At 30.4% G+C, this 20,269-nt stretch overlaps 8 protein-coding genes across 8 annotated transcripts; 2 read left to right on the top strand and 6 right to left on the bottom strand.

The window, feature by feature from the left end:
- Positions 1 to 1,333: 1,333 nt before the first annotated feature.
- GO595_010972 (uncharacterized protein) lies at positions 1,334 to 2,494 on the bottom strand (the record flags this gene model as incomplete). Its single annotated transcript, XM_067913709.1, has 1 exon — positions 1,334 to 2,494. One exon carries the CDS (start codon positions 2,492 to 2,494, stop codon positions 1,334 to 1,336), a length of 1,161 nt encoding a protein of 386 aa, XP_067769710.1.
- Positions 2,495 to 5,042: 2,548 nt separating this feature from the next.
- On the bottom strand, positions 5,043 to 6,296 carry GO595_010971 (Ser/Thr protein phosphatase; the record flags this gene model as incomplete). The annotated part of the gene is made up of 1 exon (XM_067913708.1): positions 5,043 to 6,296. One exon carries the CDS (start codon positions 6,294 to 6,296, stop codon positions 5,043 to 5,045), a length of 1,254 nt encoding a protein of 417 aa, XP_067769709.1.
- Positions 6,297 to 8,132: 1,836 nt separating this feature from the next.
- GO595_010970 (TBC domain containing protein) lies at positions 8,133 to 9,482 on the bottom strand (the record flags this gene model as incomplete). Its single annotated transcript, XM_067913707.1, has 1 exon — positions 8,133 to 9,482. One exon carries the CDS (start codon positions 9,480 to 9,482, stop codon positions 8,133 to 8,135), a length of 1,350 nt encoding a protein of 449 aa, XP_067769708.1.
- Positions 9,483 to 9,695: 213 nt separating this feature from the next.
- GO595_010969 (pyridoxal-5-phosphate-dependent protein subunit beta) lies at positions 9,696 to 11,183 on the bottom strand (the record flags this gene model as incomplete). The annotated part of the gene is made up of 1 exon (XM_067913706.1): positions 9,696 to 11,183. One exon carries the CDS (start codon positions 11,181 to 11,183, stop codon positions 9,696 to 9,698), a length of 1,488 nt encoding a protein of 495 aa, XP_067769707.1.
- Positions 11,184 to 11,897: 714 nt separating this feature from the next.
- Positions 11,898 to 13,028, top strand: GO595_010968 (TBC domain containing protein; the record flags this gene model as incomplete). The annotated part of the gene is made up of 1 exon (XM_067913705.1): positions 11,898 to 13,028. One exon carries the CDS (start codon positions 11,898 to 11,900, stop codon positions 13,026 to 13,028), a length of 1,131 nt encoding a protein of 376 aa, XP_067769706.1.
- Positions 13,029 to 13,092: 64 nt separating this feature from the next.
- On the bottom strand, positions 13,093 to 13,422 carry GO595_010967 (ribosomal protein L35Ae; the record flags this gene model as incomplete). Its single annotated transcript, XM_067913704.1, has 1 exon — positions 13,093 to 13,422. The coding sequence occupies one exon, from the start codon at positions 13,420 to 13,422 to the stop codon at positions 13,093 to 13,095; it is 330 nt and encodes a 109-aa protein (XP_067769705.1).
- A 1,670-nt stretch (positions 13,423 to 15,092) lies between these two features.
- GO595_010966 (serine/threonine protein phosphatase) lies at positions 15,093 to 15,761 on the bottom strand (the record flags this gene model as incomplete). Its single annotated transcript, XM_067913703.1, has 1 exon — positions 15,093 to 15,761. One exon carries the CDS (start codon positions 15,759 to 15,761, stop codon positions 15,093 to 15,095), a length of 669 nt encoding a protein of 222 aa, XP_067769704.1.
- Positions 15,762 to 16,551: 790 nt separating this feature from the next.
- On the top strand, positions 16,552 to 17,811 carry GO595_010965 (FprA family A-type flavoprotein; the record flags this gene model as incomplete). The annotated part of the gene is made up of 1 exon (XM_067913702.1): positions 16,552 to 17,811. The coding sequence occupies one exon, from the start codon at positions 16,552 to 16,554 to the stop codon at positions 17,809 to 17,811; it is 1,260 nt and encodes a 419-aa protein (XP_067769703.1).
- Between the last annotated feature and the right edge of the window lie 2,458 nt (positions 17,812 to 20,269).

Raw genomic sequence — 20,269 nt, 5'->3', positions numbered from 1 at the left:
TATTAATTTACTATGTGTCTTCTTTATAATGAATTTGTTCATCGTCATTTCATGATGTAAGAGAATTGAGGAGTTTACTTGCTTGATGTCAAAATCTTTGTACTTTTGACTATTGATTAAGTATTGATATATGTCTAAAAATTGCCCATGTAACATAAGTTTTAAAAGATAGAAATAATATTCATTTATGGTTAGGTTCATTTTATATAATGATTTGAGATAATTAATTGGAAACTGTTTGATTAAGGAGGATGGCCATGGTACTTTAACAGACATTATTTTGGGTGATTTATATTTGCTTATTTTAAAGACTATAAAAATATCATGTTGGAAATGAATACGAATAGATTGTTTTGTTTGATACGCAATTTTAATGGTGGATTGATTAATGCTTTGAAATAAATTATAATTTTGATGAGCATTCGTCGTTGTAAAAGTTTGAGTCTTTGGAATTATTGGAAAAACATTTCGAAATTGAGTTGGAAAAATTTCATGTAAATTTGGTAAAACAATAAAATTCAACATTACCTTTCTCGGCTGCATATACATTTGGTTTTCTTTTTGAACAAGAGAATTAAGTAATGCAATGTTTGAATTTTCAAACCTATACAATGCAAGAAAATGTGAAAATGTTATCTTTGCTTCGTATAATATTTTCATAAAAGAGTACCGTTTTGTTCGAACCTTTTCTTCTTTATTTAATAATAATAAAAATAATTTCTCACTTTGTTTTAAAACATCATGTAAAACCTTAAATAATGGAATGCACGTATTACGATTTGGAGAAATCTTTTCGATTGTTTGTTGAGGAGGTGTGCAGTCGTAATGCAAAACGATTTCTGCAAAAAATGAATGGTTTATGCCTATTGTTCATTCAAACCATTCAGCCACCAGTTTTCAATGCAAAGCTGACGTATTGAAAATTAAACGTCTTCTTTCTGCCTCCTAAATTTCGCTTTCAAGAAATATTTAGCAATAACAACTCTTATTTGCTTAATCATCTGTGTATTTATAAAGCTTGTATTTATTATATATATTGAGTTTGTGATTTAATTTAAAATTTTTTTTGCAATGTAAAAACAATGCTTAAAAAATAAATTTTGGAATGAAGTAATCATTATTATATTTTTTGGAAACTTGATACGATTTGCACAAAATTCTTTTTTGACTTTCCTTTTAAAAGAAACAAAAAGTAATTTTTGAACAAAGTTCGGCACTTTTTATGTAATTACACAACATCATGGCTTTTGTTTGCGTCACAAGTGATTTCTGTTTTGTGAATGATACGATAGAGAATTCTGAGCGTTATTTAACTCCCCATCAATCAACGGTTTTAATCTGATGCCTTAACAAGTTCTGAAAGTTTCCATAATGCTAACACGCAATGGAAATCAGGACTGTATCTTTTAGCATCATTTTCCTTTAAAACTGCTACTGCAAGCTTTTCGACACCATTTCTAAAATCATTCATTCTTGGACCTCTTGTCATTGTGTCGACTAATGATTTAGTCCAAGAAGAAAGCATATCTGAAAGGTTCTTAGCTTCAGCTGACTTACTAGTAACTGCTTGCCCTATGGTTATAGCTGCACTAAATAATTGTACAAATCCAAATAAATCAGTTAATTGAAGTAACCATCTCTTACGAACATTACCAAGTGCTAACTCTACATCAGCTACAAGTGAACGTGATGCTGTTGGAAGTTCTGAGAAATCGCCGGAATCTAAAAATTTTCGAGCTGCAAGAAGAAAATTTCTTCGATCAACTTGAAATACATCAGCGCCTTTAGCGATCATTCCTGAAATTGATGCAGTAAGTCGACGGAAATACTCAAATGAGTTTGGGCCTGTGTGTGGCTCGATTGCGATCTTAAGACATTGTGTCCATAATGAGACAACAAATGCTACAAACTCAAGCCATAGAACTTCAAATGCCTCCGTCCAATTCTCAGGTTCGATTTGTGGAAAACGCATTTTGAATTCAATGGCAATTGCGGAAACTAAGGATTCACTGATCTCATTAGATGATGTAAGAAACATAACACGCTTACGCGCCTGTGATTCAAGGAATGGTCGGAATTTATCTTGAGCAATGTTTCGTGGAAAGTCACATGCAAATGATAAAATTTCGGCAGGTTCAATTATAGACATTTGACCAGAATCACTCTTTTTTTTGCCTTCACCACTATTGAATGCATTTATTATAATTTCGGGGCGATCATATTTGATGTAAAATTCGGATTTTTGTGGTTTTTCGTTCAAGATTACTGTATAAACTATATGAACCATTCCTTCTTGATCTAAATCAGCTTTTCCGTTGGCTATTGGGAAGCAGTGATAACATCTTTCCCAACTTTGATTAAAAATTTCGCATTCATTATGTCCAAGTGTCATATAAATTGATTCTTCTTGGAAAGTATGATGTACCTTTGCAGCAATTATTGCTTGTAGTACTTGTCGTCCAAAAATACGTGGGATTTTATTTGCATTTATCATTTTATTGAGTTTTTTGTTTAAATAGGCAAAAAAATAAAGTAATCAAATTCAATCGACATGGTGAAACCTCCAAAACCACTTTTTCTTTGAGCATTTTCTTATCGTGTAAAAGTATTCACCTATAAAATAGATTACTGAAACAAAACTAAAAATATAAAAAATAATAAAAATTTTATATATTTTATATATATTTTTATGATGACATTTAAATTCTTTTTTTTTTTTTTTTTTTTTGAATTGAGTTTTGACAGCGGTTTAACGGTTTTCAAAATTTAATTAAAGTTGTTAGTTTAGAGGCATATTGACTGATTAAAATATAAATTATTAATTGATAAATAGAGAACAAGTAGAGTTCTTATTTGATTAATAAATGTTGGCAATAATTATAATTTGATTTAATGATATGTAAATCACAAAATTTGATGTGTACATAATGTACCTAAAATTAATTCAAGCAGTAGAAGAAAAATTAAACAAAAGTTATCCCAATATTATTGCTATTTTTATTAAATATATTACTAAAAAGAAATCACAAGAGTCCTATTATTTAATGGAGAAAATGATTGAGCAAAATTTAATCAACATTACAAAAATTTATGACAACACCAAATTTTTTGCACACTATAGAACAGAAAATGAAAGTAAAAAAATAAATAAATATTTTAACAATCAGTTTGAAATAACATTTTTGGAAAACTATGAAAAACTTTCAAATAATGATTGGGCACTTCATAAGCAATTAATTAGAGAAGAACATAATCCGAATGAAATTGCTAAAATAATTCGAAATGATGAAGTCGAAAAACTTCAAGAAATATCATCACAAAGTGATTTTAATTTTAATCAAATAATTGATAAATGTTTTTAAATATTTGTTAATGAATAATGCTAATGAAAATGATACAGGCAAATATGCAATTGCAGGCAGAAATGAAGAAATCATTCATTTATGTGAACAAAATCATTCATCATTTAAAGATTCTTAAGAAACTGGAATTATATTTCATCGAAATGATATCTTTAAATATATTTACGAAAATAAACTTGAAAAAAATTCAAAATTAAGTAAAGAAATAAAAATAAAAGAATTAGGAGTAAAATGTATTTCATATTATGATTATGAAATTTTTTTATATCTAAAAAAAGAAAATCTGGAAATTAATAATGATAAAACTAGCTATACGTTAATAAGAAAAGGAAATTTATACCTTGTTAAAGTATTGTTAAAGCAAAAAGATATTGATGTTAATACAGTATATATTAATTTTAATAATTTTATGCTTGTTTTGATAATTTAGTGTTCTTTATAATGATTTTATATTTATTTTTATGATTTTGGATCTATTTTAAAAATTTGTAATTTGTTTTAATATAATGGAATTCGTTTTAATAGTTTTATATTTGTTTTAATGATTTAGTGTTCATTTTAATAGTTTGATATTTATTTTAATATTTTGAAATTTCTTATAATCATTTTCTATTTATTTTAAGGATTTGAAATATGTTTTAATAATGGGTTTGTTTTAATAATTTGAAATAAGTTTTAAATATTTGGAACAGCAATTCATTTTGCAATTGGTAATACAGAAATAGTTAAATTACTTCTTGAACAAGAAGGAATTGATATTAATGCTAAAGATATTTATTCGTTTTAGTTGAAAATTATTTTAATAATTTGATATTTCAAAATAATATTTGGAAATTATATGAATTATTTAAAACAGCACTTATGAATGCATCTCGTAATGGTGACACAAAAACAGTTAAATTACTTCTTGAACAAGAAGGAATTGATATTAATGCAAAAAATATTTATTTGTTTTCTTTAGATTTTGTTTTAATAATTCAAAATTTCAAAATAATATTTGGAAATTATCTAAATTATTTCAAACGGCACTTAAGATCGCGCATAAAAATCATAATAAAGAAATAGTACAATTACTTTGTAAACAAAATGGTATTAAAAAAGATAAATGTAGCAGTTATTAATAAACTTAATATTACATGAAACGAAATATATGAATAATTTATAAAGTTATAAAGTCAAAACATATTTTTTATCGATTCATTTTTCCATGTTCAAAACCGTAACGAAGCTCGATCCTTCTCGATTCAAATATGTCTTTTATTTAATGAGATACACGAGGCGAAACAGACATTTTCTTAAAATAAAGTATTTTATTTATTTGTTCAAGCACGTTTTGAAACAACCACTCACTTGCAACATCGTAAAGGACTATTGAATTGCATTTGTATACAAAGATGTGGGCTAAAATGATTTTGAATTGCTATTTGGTCGTATTAATACTTTTTGTGAACGAAATTCATTCAAAATCTAACGATAAATTTACAACATAACACAAGCTTTTCACTACACATGTCATTGTAAACAATTCAAATAACTTTTGTTGATGTTCAATTTGAACCGAAGTTATGAAAGTGTTAAAATGTCAAATTTCTTCATAAAAACGTAATTTATTATATTAACTTATTCAACAGACCGAAAGTCAATGTAACGAGTCAAGTCAACAAACTAAACACACATTGATTAAATTTTATCAGTTGTATTAAAATTGATATTACTTGGCACTTCTCTGATAATTGGCAACTCGCTGAGCCCTCTTGGCAAAGAGAACTGATTAATGTCATCGCTTTTGCATGACGAGCTTTCTCTGATAAATGATTTCGATGCATATACTCCACCTGTTGCACGCCGTTCTTTTGTGTGTTGTGTTTTTGGTATATCTGAGGTTGTGAATGATGTTGGAAGTGTTTTTGTGTTACGGGATCCAGATCTGAATGGGAGAATGATTCGAAATGAATTCAATGACTTTAATGTTCTTTCGAATCTAACACGCTTAAAGCATGCGTTAGACCTTGGAAGTGTTGAAATTGGAAGAAATGCAAAAGTTTCGATTTGATTATCCTTCAAAACTTTGATGATTCCGGCTTGATTACTTCCTTCGCCTTTGTAATTGCAGGTGGAAAATACTGTTATCAGATTATTGCCTACTTTGGAAATACCCGATTTAGTAAACTGATGGGCTCTGATTACTCTGACAAATTTATTTATTGCACAAAACTCATTGATTGCAGTAATCCCAAAACAACAACCATTGCCTCGAGCTGAGTCCATAAATGTTTCTGTGAGAACTGATGGATCTGACCACATTATGTCAATAATAAGTTGACAGGGCGGATCTTGTGTACGATCAAGTGTATCAAGAACACTGATGTTGCCCAAATGTGGCGACAATCCGCCGTGAACGCAAAATGTCTTTTCTGCTATAACGGCTGCGATTGGAAGATGTGAAAATACTTTTTGGAATTTTTCATAAATCACTTTGGAGCCATAGATAGACATGACTTGATCTTTGAATCCATAGTGAGAATTAACTGCTTCGTATTCATGATTACCTCGAAGTAAAAATATGTTTTCTGGATATCTGAGAGCCATTGCAAGTAAGAGAAGAATGACTTCAACAGAGTATTCGCCTCTGTCTACGTAGTCACCTAGAAAAAGAAACTTTGAGCCAGGAGGTTTTGGCTGGCAATAATTAAATATTCTGATTAAATCACGGATATTTCCATGAATGTCACCGATAACGTAAATATTTCCTTCGAGCTTGAGAACGTTTGGTAGACACTGAAAAAGAATAATCGAGTTATCAAGAATTTGTTGGACTATCTCACCAACAAAAGTTGGGAGTGGATACTTCTCTTTTCCGATTTGTTCGAATTCGTTAAGGGGGATATTCAACAAAGGAAGAAAGGCCCCTAAAACAGTGTTGACACAATCCATCCTAGCTTTGTCGTTCAATGCGCAGCGGATCACCTCAATATTCAAAAAGTATTCAATTATTCAATAGAAAAAGATTGATCTCCTTTACAACCAAATTGCAACTAGAAAAATATCGAAATATTTTATTAAATTTTTTTACTAAGATCAATTAAAAATGATAACTACATAATAGATATAATTATTCATTCATTTATCATGTCTTTAATTTGCTGCAATGCGCTAAAAACATATTTTTTAATATGAATATATTCTATTCAAAAACTGGTTAACAAAACCTATTTCATTAACGAAACACAGAGGAAACCGTAAATTGTTCTCAATTTTTTGAACTGTTGTAAAATTTCCAAAAAAAGGAAATTATTTGTTTGAACAAGTTGAATCATGATATAATGTACTTCTATTACTTATTATTGGAGATTTTTCGTGTTGTTATATATTTAGAATATCAAACATGTATAATAATTTTACTTCAATCGAAATTGCTAGTTGATAATCACGCTATAAAAATTGAATGAAATTCTGAAAAAGACATATCAAAGCATTGAATACAATTGAAAAATTAAACCACAAAAAGATCTTTTTGAGATTATTTCGGAAACTCTAAATAACGTCTCCCATTCAAATGAAATATTTGCAAATATCAACTCTGAAAAACCTCGCAAAATAAGTAAAATGAATATATCTTTTATTTATATTTAAAACACTGTTTTAAATTATTAATTAATAATATCTACATAGCATATGATTGTATTACGGATTTTAAAATAAATTTCCTTATAAAATCTTGTGATAAATTTATATTTTCTTTTTTCAAAAAATTTTCAAATTTTTGAATGAATTCATAAGAAAAGTGGATTTGGGGCGGTTCAAGAATTCTTTGAAAAATTAATCCTAAGATTTTTGATATCAATTCATTATTTCTTTTCTTTTTATGAAATATTTATAATATATCAAATGAATTACTTTTTTAGAGTTTCCTCATGTGAACCCAAAATATTTGCAGTCTTTCAATTTTATGAAGAGTATTTTTGTTATTTACAATTTTTTTTAAAAAATTGAATTGTTATTAAAAGATATTTTTGGTGTCATTTACAAAGAGACTTTCTTCACTATGATCAATATTTGAGGTAAAGTTTATATTATATTCATATAAAATTTCAAAATTATTTGAATTATCATATGTTCATTGTTATAAATAACAAATAGCATTAGCAACACTTATTTAATCACATGTATACTACTTGAATTATAAAGTTGCATATCAATATAAATTTCTTATCTAACACTTGAATTCAAGTGAATTTACTTCGTAATGTTTAATTCGTTATTAAACCTTCTTACATAAAATTCAAAAAACTAAAGCTTTCATAGGGTTGAAAATGCTTTTAAAGAGGGATAAAAATATTAGCAATTATGATTTTCTTCTATTTTTTTTTTCGAGCTTTACTCTGTATATCTGAAGTGGTGGAACTTTGACCTAAATAATTGTAATTAACAATTACTTTATTAGAATTTAGATTTATTACAGACGTTTCAAAAATTTACGAAAATATTAAATTTCATACTCCCACTTAAAACTTAAAGTTATCTTTTTAATAATTCATGAGATAAATGACATTATTAGAAGTGATTGTTTCTTGTAATTTTTAAACCGAATTTCATCGTTTAGAAGGCGTATCATCAAATGTCTATTTTATTTTTAAAAAATTGCAAAATAAATTTTTATAAGTAATTAAAATCAGATTGAACATGAAGATAAAAACTAATGAATTATTACTCAAAAGGAAATATTTCAAATTAAAAGTCATTTTCTATCTTTATAATACGTTATATAACTCATGGGATGAGGTCAACCTTTGCCAATTCAAATGCTGTTCTATATTCTTTCTCTGTTATCATATTGTCATCATATGCCTTAATTATTTGCCTCCAATTCTTCATACTTTCTGAATGTGCTGTTGGGTCTTGCAGCAAAGGTAACACTTTTTCAAAACCCCCACTTTTCAATACTTTATGATTCAGTCCAACGATTGCAAGTCCAAATGACAACAACGCCCTTGTGCCCATGAACAAGAACCTGTCGAAAATCCTTAGCTTCACCACTGGATCAAGCGGTAAGTTCAAGAAAGCTGCTAGGAACCATGTAGGAGTATATAACATATGATCTAGATTCATTTTTTTGGTTTGTTCATAAACCTTTGGGTATTTGATCTTCAACAATTGCTCCCAAACTAAGCTAATCTTTTTCAACATTTCAAATTCGTGCAAATAGAAACTTCTTAACATATGTTTTTGGCCTCTCATTATTCCGACGAAGCATCTAAACACTGTATCTTCGTCCATATAATTCATAAGCATTGCAGCAAGGAAGCTGTTTCCTTGGTAATAACCCAATTCTTTATCATAATTACTATATGCACGTAATACTCGATACAATGATACACGAAATGACTTTTGTTTAAAGATTGGAACCTTAGGCATAGTTCTTGGGATGTCCACAAGTATCGTATGATCACTTGGTGAAACTCCTAAATTATAGTAATAATCAATACTTTCTAATTGGCCAACATGGATTACGTCAGGTTCAAGCATTAAGCTCCATGCAAGTGAGCGGAAACAGTCAGGAATACCTTTAATAACTCGTCGTTCGACTACTTTGTGATATTTGGTTGAATAAAGATTCCAATTATTTGTCATTTCAATCCATTTCGACTCGCGCATTTCTTCTTTCTTGGATTCTTCTTTAAGAAGCTTTGAATCGGTTTTACTGGCTGACGAATCGATGACCCAACCATAGCGATCAACTTTAAATGAATCAGAAGAATGATCAGTTTGAAGAAATTTGGAATTCGCTGGATCATCTTCACTTACTAAGGGTGGTTGAGAAGGTGGACTTACGTTTGCAGAAGAACTTCTCTTGAAGGGCTTTCGCTTATTTAAAACTCGCTTAACATAGCGTACTTTAACCACAGTAATTTTTTTAGTTTTATGTTTTTTTGACTTATTTGGCTTTGGGATATGATCAGGTGCATTTTCTGGAGTTGGTGAAGGTTGAGAATTTTCAGAATAATCACTACCTTGGCTTGTAGTTGAAGAATCACTTTGTGATGAGTATCCATGCTGTGATTCTTGATCTAAAGAAGACTGCTTTGTATCCAATGTTTCTTTTTGTCTTTTTTGAGACATCTTTGGTTCCTTCACAGTTCGTTTTTAGCGTTGATTCAATGTAAATTCACAAAATTTGAACGGGAAAAGTGGGGAACAACACATTCAATTCGTATAAAAACTCAAATTGTGTTCTTGGCCAGCGAATATAAAAAGATTTTATATTATGAAAGTTTTATGGATTTATTACATGTAAACAAACAATTGGTTCAAAACTAATCAATAACTGATTTTTTACTCGTATTTCTTGAGGAGTCCAGTCTTTTCATTGAAATCATTAATTAAGACATCGATAGCATTAGCAACGTCCATTTGCTTGTCCCAATAGTCATCGTTATACCATTGAGCGTTCAGTTCTTCTATAGTTTTACCTTGTTGTTCGATCCAAGTGTAATATTTCAAGTTATGAATCCTCCTTCTTGTGCTGTATGTTAACTCTTCCAAGTTATCATCAGTTTGGCCTAACATGTATCTAAAGTAATCAGCAAATGCTTGTTCTTCTGAATACTTTCCATGCTTCTCTTCAAGTTCCTTAATTCTGGATGTGTACATGATAGCAGAATCTGTCGCAACTGTGCAACAAATATCCTTTTCAGTGAATTCGAAATGTTTGGCCATCTTAATAACACCAAGAACATTAGCAATGCCAGAGATACCCAAGTATTCGAGTTCCTTAATCTTCTCGGGCTTGATGCCTCTCTTCTCTAACATGGCCTTACCTTCGGGTGTGTTGAAGACACGGAAGATTTGCATGCATGCTTCATCATCAATGGCTAAAAGTACATCTTGATCTTTGGCATTAAGAATCCATGGAACGTGTTTGTCGCCAATACCTTCAATACGGTGGTCACCGAATCCATTGTTAAGAAGTGTTGGGCATTGAAGTGCTTCTGAGCATCCAAGTAACATCTTGGGGAACTTCTTGTGGAGATACATGCCGCATGCAAGTGTACCTGCTGAGCCTTGGTTGAAGCAGCATGCTGCAAGACGGCTTCCTTCTTTCTTATGCTTCTCATAGACTTCTTCAATGGCTGGACCTGTAACATGATAGTGGAAGAGTGGGTTAGTAAGTTCTTCGAATTGGTTAAGATTGACAACAACTCCTGGATTGTCATGTGTAAGTTCTTTGGCTTTATCAAAGATTTCTTTGACATTGGATTCACAGCCTGGGGTGGCATAAACAGTGGCACCAATTTCTTTGAGCCAATCGAAACGTTCCTTGGACATCATTTCTGGAAGAACTGCAATGGCTGTGCAACCAAGAAGCTTGGAGTTGAAGGCACCACCACGGCAATAGTTACCAGTGGATGGCCAAAGTGCCTTTTGTTTGGTTGGGTCAAATGCACCACGAACAAGACGGGAAACAAGTGGACCAAATGTAGCACCAACTTTGTGGCAACCTGTTGGGAACTTCTTACCAATAAGAACATAAATTGGGCACTTGACTCCGGATAATTCTGGTGGAATTTCAACAGTATTAACATCGCCAAAACCACCGGTTTCTGTATCGTTGTGCCAGCTAATACGGAAGAGGTTTAGTGGGTTAGTAGCCCAAAGATCAATGGACTTAAGTTTTTCAACAATCTTTGGTGGGATTAATTCTGGATGGGCTAATTGTTTGAATGTTGGAAGGATAATGTCTCTTTCTCGGCAAAGATTAATCGTGTTATTTAAGACTTCTTGGTCAACAATCTCAGTATGGACGAACTTGGAGCTATCCATGAATGAATGTGCCACTTTTTAATTTCATCGTTTTTGGAAACGATGAACAAAAAAAATTGAAAGAAAATGTCGTACCGCGCCCAGAAAATTGTGTAACATACAACAACTTAACAAAATTTAAAATATAAATTTCTCATCAAACTTAAATAATCAAAAAAATTATTTAATAAAATAAAATCAATACTTATGCTATTAAATTATTATATAATATTCTAATTATAATTCTTTTTAATCATGGAAAATTAATATTTATATCACATCATTAACCTTTGTATTTAACCGATCGCCTGACTTTCAAGAAGCCATTGAATTCGGTGTTTGGCCACCTTGAGATAAAAGTGACACAAAAATGGATGAACATTCTTAGGAATAAATGCGTATTATGTTCAGATAAATTCTCCAAACAGACTTATTTTCAACATTTTCATAAAAATATTTGAAATTAAATTGTCAAAAAAATCTAATCATTTCAATTTTGAATAGTGATTCTTAATCTACCATCATATTGTTAACTCTGTATTACTACATTTCAAGAAATATCATGTATAACATGAAAAACAGAGAAGTTTTGTTTTCCTAATCTTTTATCATTTGTAAACTGTAGAAAATTATTCCGATACGTGTATTTTACTGAAAAATTGATCATCGGTGTGCCCCATCGTAAGGTGCGTCATTTTTTTACTTTTTTGAGGCTGAAAGTTTTTGAACTCTTTAATGGAATCAATAATGAGAGGATTTTTTGGATTGGGAATTTTCGGTAATAAAACAGATAAAAATGTTTCTAACGAAGCACAAAAACCAATACGACCTAATGATATTAATCTTAAGCCCAATCAAAAAATCCAAGATTCCAAGATTAAGGAAAAAAATAAAATCCAACAAAAAATGCAAACATTTGAATCTATTCTATCAAAACCTATTGCTGATGTAGAACAACTTAAATCTATCGCTTGGAATGGGTTTCCATCAAAATATCGTCCACGTATTTATCGTTTGCTTTTAGATTACGAACCTATTAATTCCGAACAATCACAGGCATTACTTGCACAAAAGAGAAAATATTATTTTGATAATTTAAACAGATTATTTGATCCATCATTACAAAAAACATGGACAGTATCACAAAATCAGATCATTCACCAAATACAGATTGATCTTCCACGTACAGGATTTAAACTTATCCATAATGAAAGAATTCAAGAAATTTTCAAACACGTATTATTTGTTTGGGCCATTCGTCATCCTGCTTCTGGGTATGTGCAGGGTATGAACGACATACTTGCTCCCTTTTTTCTACTCTTTTTGACTCCATATTTTCCAAATGATCCACTTGAAGATATTCTTCAAAAGGATGATATCGACTTTATCACAGGAGATGACATGAAAGAAATTGAAGCAGATTGTTTTTGGTGTTTCAATACTATGCTTGATGGAATTCAAGATCTATTCACAAAAGGTCAACCTGGAATATTTCGAATGATTGACCAACTTAAAACCATTACAGCTGTGGTTGAAAGCGAGCTTCATTCATGGCTTGAAAAAGAAAATGTTAATTATATTACATTTGCTTTTCGATGGATGAATTGTTTGCTTGTCCGAGAATTTAAATTTGAGCAACTTTTTAGGATATGGGATACTTTAGTATGTCATCATACCAGAATTGGGCCTTCTTTAGTTTACTTGTGCGCATCAATGCTATCGGTTTTAGCGCCAAAATTAAACGGTCTCTCTCAATCAGAAATAAATACTTTCATCCAAATGATACCACCAGAAATATGGGATGATAAAATAGATGAATTAATTGCGCAGGCTTATGTTTATGAAAAAATGTTTCCTTTAGATTAAAATTGTTAATAAATGTTATCAGATTTTTTTTAAAAAAAAAGAAAAAGTTATATTAATCCACTGTTTAGATGTTGCTTGGGAAAAGCATAACACGAACCTTTTTGCCAAGCATTATTGGTGGGAGATTGCGATCAAACTTTGCACGAACAACACCACTGTTTCCATGTGGTTGGGTAATGACACCCCAGTTGATGTGTGCTTCTATCTTTTTGCCATCTTTACCAACTTTAGCTTTAACATATGAAGCAACTTTCTTTCCAACATAGAATTTGGCTTCTTCCTTTGAGTTAACACCAGAGATTTGAAGAAGTGCTTGGTTTGGATTGATTTGACGTTTGCTACGGCGGAATGATGTGAAAACTGCGCTAACCCAAAGCTTTGGTTCTGCAGACATTTAAAAGGAGGACCATAACCGCTATAAGGGTAATTTTATCATATATTACCCTTATCGTCAGCGGTTTATAAAAAGTGCATTCTTCTGATGATATTTCATTTTTATCAAGAAGTCGAATTTCCTTTTTTAAAAAAACAAATTTACATAAAATAATGTATTGTTTAGTTATTGTAATTATTGTGTAGGTTTTTTAATGAGAATAATTGAAGATTTTGGAAATCTTGAATAAAAATCAAGAAATTTAAAAGAAATGATAGAAAACCCTAAAAATTGAAGAATAAAACCAATAGACTTAGAAACATTTTCATTAAAAATTTTAAGAATAACACTTAAAGCTAAGAGAATTAATGATGCAATGTCCAATCCATATCCTCTGATGTTTGATGTTTGAAAACTTGCAATTTGAATTCCATAGTCGACTGTAAATATAAAAATCAAAATTGCTACTGAAAATAAAAAAGCAAATAATTGATTTGTTACTTTTGATTCTCTTAGTGTAACTGAAGATAATGCTAATAAAGAAAAGAATGAAACACAACTACTGAGAATATATGTATATTTAAAACAATAAGAAAATTCCAAACAATGGCCAAAAATTCTATAAAATAAAAGGAATATAGGGATAGAAAGCCATGAAACAGTATTCATCCCAACAGAAAATATTCTTCTTTCAGGCATTAAAATAGCAAATTCTAAGATTGATGGAAAGTATCTAATAACATTATGATGATTGATATAATAAAATAATAAAGATATACCAATGGTTAAAATCGGAACTATTGCAACAAAATAGAATAAAAATGCTGGATTATATTTAACAAAAGGTTCTCTATGAACTTCAGATGTCATTTCATTCTCAGGGGAAGAGTTGTGCAAAATTTTTGTGAACATCCTTTAAATTTTTTTTAAACCCATAAAAATATTTCGTTTTTATACAGAACTAAGCATAAAAATAAAAAACTCTCAACATATTGTAAAATAAATTAATAACAATAATATAAATGCTTTAGTTATTAATTTATTCAAAACTAATAAGAAAAACATATGTTTCTAAAATATATTTTAGAAATAAGATAAGGAATGGATAATTTATGGAAAAAATTATATTGTGATAAGTTGATAATTTGAAATTGCAGGCATTTTAACTGTTTAGATTTAATAGCCTTCTTTAGTATATCATGTAAATTTAATATATTTCATGCTTTTAAACACATTTGGATTGATGAAATATTTAAAGAATAGTAATCTTATTAGAATCCTTGAAATAACTTTTAAACTATTTGAAGTTTTCTAAGTGTTTAGTCTTTTAAATGAAGAATAATCTTAAGTGGATTTATAAAGCATCACTTAGTTTTCATTTGCTGTCCTTTTATGCATAAATTAAATTTATCCATTATGAAACATTTTTTTAAAGAGACACGCCTCTCAGTAAGGAACAAAATCAAGCAATCAAACATAAAACTGAGAATGTATATTTAACCAAAATTTAGATAATTACATCAATGAAATACAATACACTATAATTTTGAATCATTCTAACAACAAATTATATCCTTCTGTGAACCTTATAAGCGTTAAAAAATTGATAAAATCATCAGTTATTTCTGCAAAAAGTCAAAATTATATAGTTTATACAAAAAAGTAAGTGAAGTCACCAATACTTGATGTGATTATGTCATGAACTCGCAAACTTCGATTGGTGTCATTTTCAACCAATCGCTAGAGGTCAGTAAGAAACGTGTCTTCCCAACAACGCAGTCCATTCCAGGAACCTTTTCCGATTCACCATGCAAATGTCCATATACACAATAGTCGACGTTATATTTGTTAATGATGTCAGAAATTCGACCTGGTGAAGCATCAAAAGAAATCGGAGGGAAATGGACCATTAGAATTCGAATTATGTCGTTACTTTGTGGAAGATTTTTCAATGCATTTTCTAATCTTGTTATTTCTCTATTTTGGATTTTAACAGGATCTGCTGCCCGTGAATTTATTTTTCCTGGCCAAACAACATCATCAAAGTCCCATAATCTCGTTGAAACGATTGCCAAATTTCCAATTTGATAACATCCTCTTTGTGCCCAAACTGCATTTTTAGGAAGTGCTGCAATCAAGTCATTATATTTAGAAGCCCAGTTATCATGATTTCCTTCTGACATTACGACCTTACATGGTAATGATGCAATAAATTCTAAATCAGACGCAGCTTCTTTAAGATTTGAAGCCCAACTAATGTCACCAGGAACAAGCAATATGTCTTCTGGTGAACAGAGTTGAGATACTGATTGAAATATTTTGGTTGGATGATTTTTCCAGACTTCTCCATATTTGTCCATTGTTTTTTGTCCACTGCCTGGTAAGTGAAAGTCGCTCAAAGCCCAAACTTTATGAGGAATTCCATTCAATTTTAATGGTTGCCTAATTTCATTTGGACTTATAATTTTAGGATTCTGTTTACTTTGTTGCTTTTTTTGAGGAATGATTTTGTTATTATTTGTTTGTTGATTTGGAATCTCATTCAACTGCTCTTGATTTAGTTGAAGACTTAGCTGCATTATTTGTGAGCTTATGTGCATTGCTTTCTGTGTTGCATTCATTACCTGAGAATTTATATTAAATAATTGTGAATTTATATTAATCAATTGCATGTTTATGTTTGAAACTGGTTGACTTTGGTTGTTTATTTGAAAGTTTGGATTTATTAATAGTTGATTTTGGTTATTAACTTGATTATCGATATTATTTTCTTTAGGATTACTACACATCATTTCGGTTTATATATTTCAAGTCACATTTCATCATGTTTTATATCGGCAGGCTTTCGTAACAACCTCCAAAGTTTATAGAAAAAGTAAAAGCTTTCATTTGGGTTATCATCACCCATAGAACCTTTTGGCGCTCTCAAAAAAAAATTAAATTAAGAGGTTTACATAAAATTGTTTGCGCAATCCGGAATTGAGGACCGTGGAAACATTGAACCATTCAAAAGATATCGGGATTTCACAGAAAAACTCGTGATCAGCGAACCGTTAAAAATTACAATTGATTACAATCAGCGGCTCTTCTTAATTTTGAGTTGCGTATTGAAACTGATTTTGTGATAAGTCAATCACTTTTATTTGTCTGATGCTTCGGACTGTTTTCACAAGGAAATCGTCAAAAATTGATGCCGGTATCACCGAGGTCGCAAAGGATATTTTCTGGATTGGTGTCAACGATTGGGATTTAAGAGAGTTCCATTCAATGGAAGCACCAATTGGTACAAGTTATAATTCTTATCTCATTAAATCTACTAAGCCAACAATCATCGATGCTGTAAAGCATACACTTGCTAACCAATGGATTGCTAGGCTCCAAACAATGTACGGTGAAAACCTTAAGGGAATTGAAAATATCATCATTCAACACGCAGAACCAGACCATACATCTGGTCTCCCTTGCCTCGCAAGCAGATTCCCACACATTAAGATCCTTGCTACAAAGCAAAACTTTGATACTCTTTCTCGCTTTTATAATACAAAGAAATGGAACTACCATGAAATCAAACTTGGTGAAACTATTGATCTCGGCAACAAGAAGGTCGTATTAGCTGGCGTTCCAATGGCTCATTGGCCAGAATCTGCTGTTACTTACATGCCAGAAGAAAAGATTCTCTTTTCATCCGATGCCTTTGGTCAACACATCTGCTCAACTAAGCGCTTCTATGATGAAATCGATCCATGTCTTTATGCTTCTCAACTCAAATCATATTATGCTAACATTCTTCTTCGTCTTAAGCGCCCAGTTCTCAAAGCCCTTAAGACAGCAGGCTCACTCCCAGGAATTAACATGGTTCTTCCAGCTCATGGTGTTGGTCTTCGTCGCCCACAAGATATCGTCAATGGAATCAAACTTTACACAGATTGGGCAAACCAAAAACCATCAGCTAAAGTTTCTGTTCTTTACGATTGCAACTGGTTTGGTACTGAACGTATGGCTGTTGCAATAGCAAGTGGTGCTGGTAAAGTTCCAGGAGTTGATGTTAAGATGTTCCATGCACGTAGAACCCACATTACAAACGTTGCTACAGAACTTGTTGATTCTGCATGTCTTGCTGTTGGATCAGCATGTCTTCATGAAAGCATTCTTCCTGACTTAGCAATGCATCTTAACTACCTCAAATGTCTTGCCATTAGAGACAAGTCAGGCGCTATCTTCGGTACCTATGGTTGGTCAAAGGATGTTGTTCAAAAGGAAATTAGAAATCAACTCTTCCTCCCAACAAAGACAAAGGAAATAGCTGAGCCGGTTATGGCACTTTGGAATCCTGATGACACTGATATGTTCAAGTGCGAAGAGCTTGGAAAGAAACTTGGTGAAGAAGCACTTAGAAAGGCATCGAAGTAAAACATTGAAACTTGCTCAATTTGTTTTGTGTGATATATAATCGTTTTTTTATGTGAAGTACGGAATTTTATGATGTGAAGTGAAATGACTCTGTCAAAAAGCTGTATCGTTGTGTTGTTTGAATTGGAACAACAGATTTCTCAATTTTCCAGTTTTAATTTTGATGGATTCTGATACATTCATCGCCAATAAGGCTTTCAAAGAGCGTGACTGGGATACTCTCATTCAGTATTCTAATTGTCTAAGTGTGAGCATCCTTCACGATGATAAAATTACAAATAATTTTTTCGCTGATATTGAAAAAGAAAAGCTCATTAAGCTTCTTGATAATACCCCTAGTTATAGAAGAAATTTAATTAAGTTTATTAGAAGGTCATGTGATCAATATCCTGCACTTTTTGAAGTTGTAAAGGATATAATTCAAAATTCAATAGTTCATCCTTGGGTAAAAAATAATGTAATTGACATTGTATCATGCCTTGCTCCCAAGACTGTCAAAAAGCTACTTCTTGCCAATACATCCAATCAACCATTTGCAGAATTCCAACGAATTCTTCAAGGAGAGGATGATCCTGTGTTACCACAATATAATAACATATTTTTCAATTCGAACATATTTGGCATTTCACATGTTCGTGAACCAATTCTCAATGTTTATTGTGAAGTTCTTAGTACAAAAATTAAAGAGTTCAAAGATCCATATTATCAAGCCTTAAGTATTCTTCAGAAGCATTCAAAACTTCAAACAAAAAATCCAAAATCATATGAAATAATCAAAAAAACTCTATCAAAAATTGGAACCAAAAGCATTAAATCTACTGATCTTTACAAGGCTTTAACAGCAAACCTTGCTTTCAATACAAACAACGATATATCCTCGTTTCCTCAGAATCCTCTTTTTTCCACTGAAGAACTCATTTCAGAGTATGTAAACCGTTTAAAAAGTGAAATCAAAGGTGAAATTCCTCGTGATTTTATTAATGTAGTAATTGATGACATGTATTATGGAAGGATTAAATTTGAAATTCGTGAACAATATCCAGATGTCTGGCAATATCTTGAAAGTATTTTGCCTGATGTAATATCTGACAAATTTATTCAAGATCCATCTTCGAAAATTCTTTCACTATTTCTTGATGCACTTAGTTTAAATATTTTATCTGAAAACATGATGTATCCCTCATTTGATTTATCATTAAAGGTAATCAATACACTCATCACCAAATTAATCTCCAAAAAATCGGAAATATCGAAGATATCAATAGAGAAATATACAAATACAGTGATCACATTAGTCACTATACTCATGAAAAAAGATTTTAATGATTTTCCATTTGTTGTATTAAATGAATATTGTCCATGGTATTGTTTAGATGCTCAAACACGTGATACATTAATATTAGAAATCATATTCCATCCCACAAAAGAAGGCCAATTTTCACCATTTATTACATCTAATGCAACACCAACATTTATACGAACAGTATTATTATTATCATCTATTACAAAGCATTCATTAGTCTTTAAGAAATCGAAATTAGATGAAAATAGTTTTATTACAACAGTCGTTAAATTCCCTAATAACAAATTAACTAAAACAAATAATAAAACATGTTCGATACCAATTTTAGAAGATTTCATTTTAAGTTCCAAATTTGTTGAAACTAATGAACCAACAAAAATTAAAGGATCATTAATATCTTATCGATATTTAGTTAATACATTTCTCAAAGAAGCATTGTTTAGTAATGATGACATGAAGAAATTTGCAGTTGAATGCGCATTACGATATTTACGTTTTTGTCTTGGAGATTTTGGTGAAAGTTGTATTACATTCCAAAATGAAGAAGTCATCAAAACATTAACAAATCCGATATTTTTAGAATTAGTTGATCAAACCAAAATTTTAATTGATTTTGTTAAATATATTAATAATTTAGATACACCAAATTTATTAAATCTTTTATATAATTTAGTATATACATATTCACCTTATACTAAAACAAATGTCACTTCAGTAAAAATCGCAAGTGAAATATTAAAGAAAATTAAGAAATATATTGAACAACCCAAAGTTTATAAGAATAAAATTAATATATTTGTTAATGACCCAAATAAAATTGGAATATTTGAACAACTTCCATTTAATAAATTATCGAAATTACTTAAACAAAGATCAGATGAATTTGAACAAATAAAATTACCAGAAAACTTTAAAGGATTAAATGGAAACAAATATTTCATTGCGATACAATATTTTAATGAGATAAATCCAAAATGTTATCATGGATTTACTGAATTAATTAATGAATATACAATTGAATTTACGACATCAGTTAATGTATTAATAACAATTATGGAATTTATATATAATGAATCAATTTCATTAATAAATACATTCAAAAGCTTATTAACAAATTCGGAGAAAATTGAATATAAAATTAGTTTCTTTAATAAC

The sequence above is a fragment of the Histomonas meleagridis genome, assembly GCF_020186115.1.
Source record: "Histomonas meleagridis strain 2922-C6/04-10x chromosome Unknown scaffold_61, whole genome shotgun sequence".
Classification (NCBI taxonomy): domain Eukaryota; phylum Parabasalia; order Tritrichomonadida; family Dientamoebidae; genus Histomonas; species Histomonas meleagridis.
This window is presented reverse-complemented; position numbering and strand designations above follow the sequence as displayed.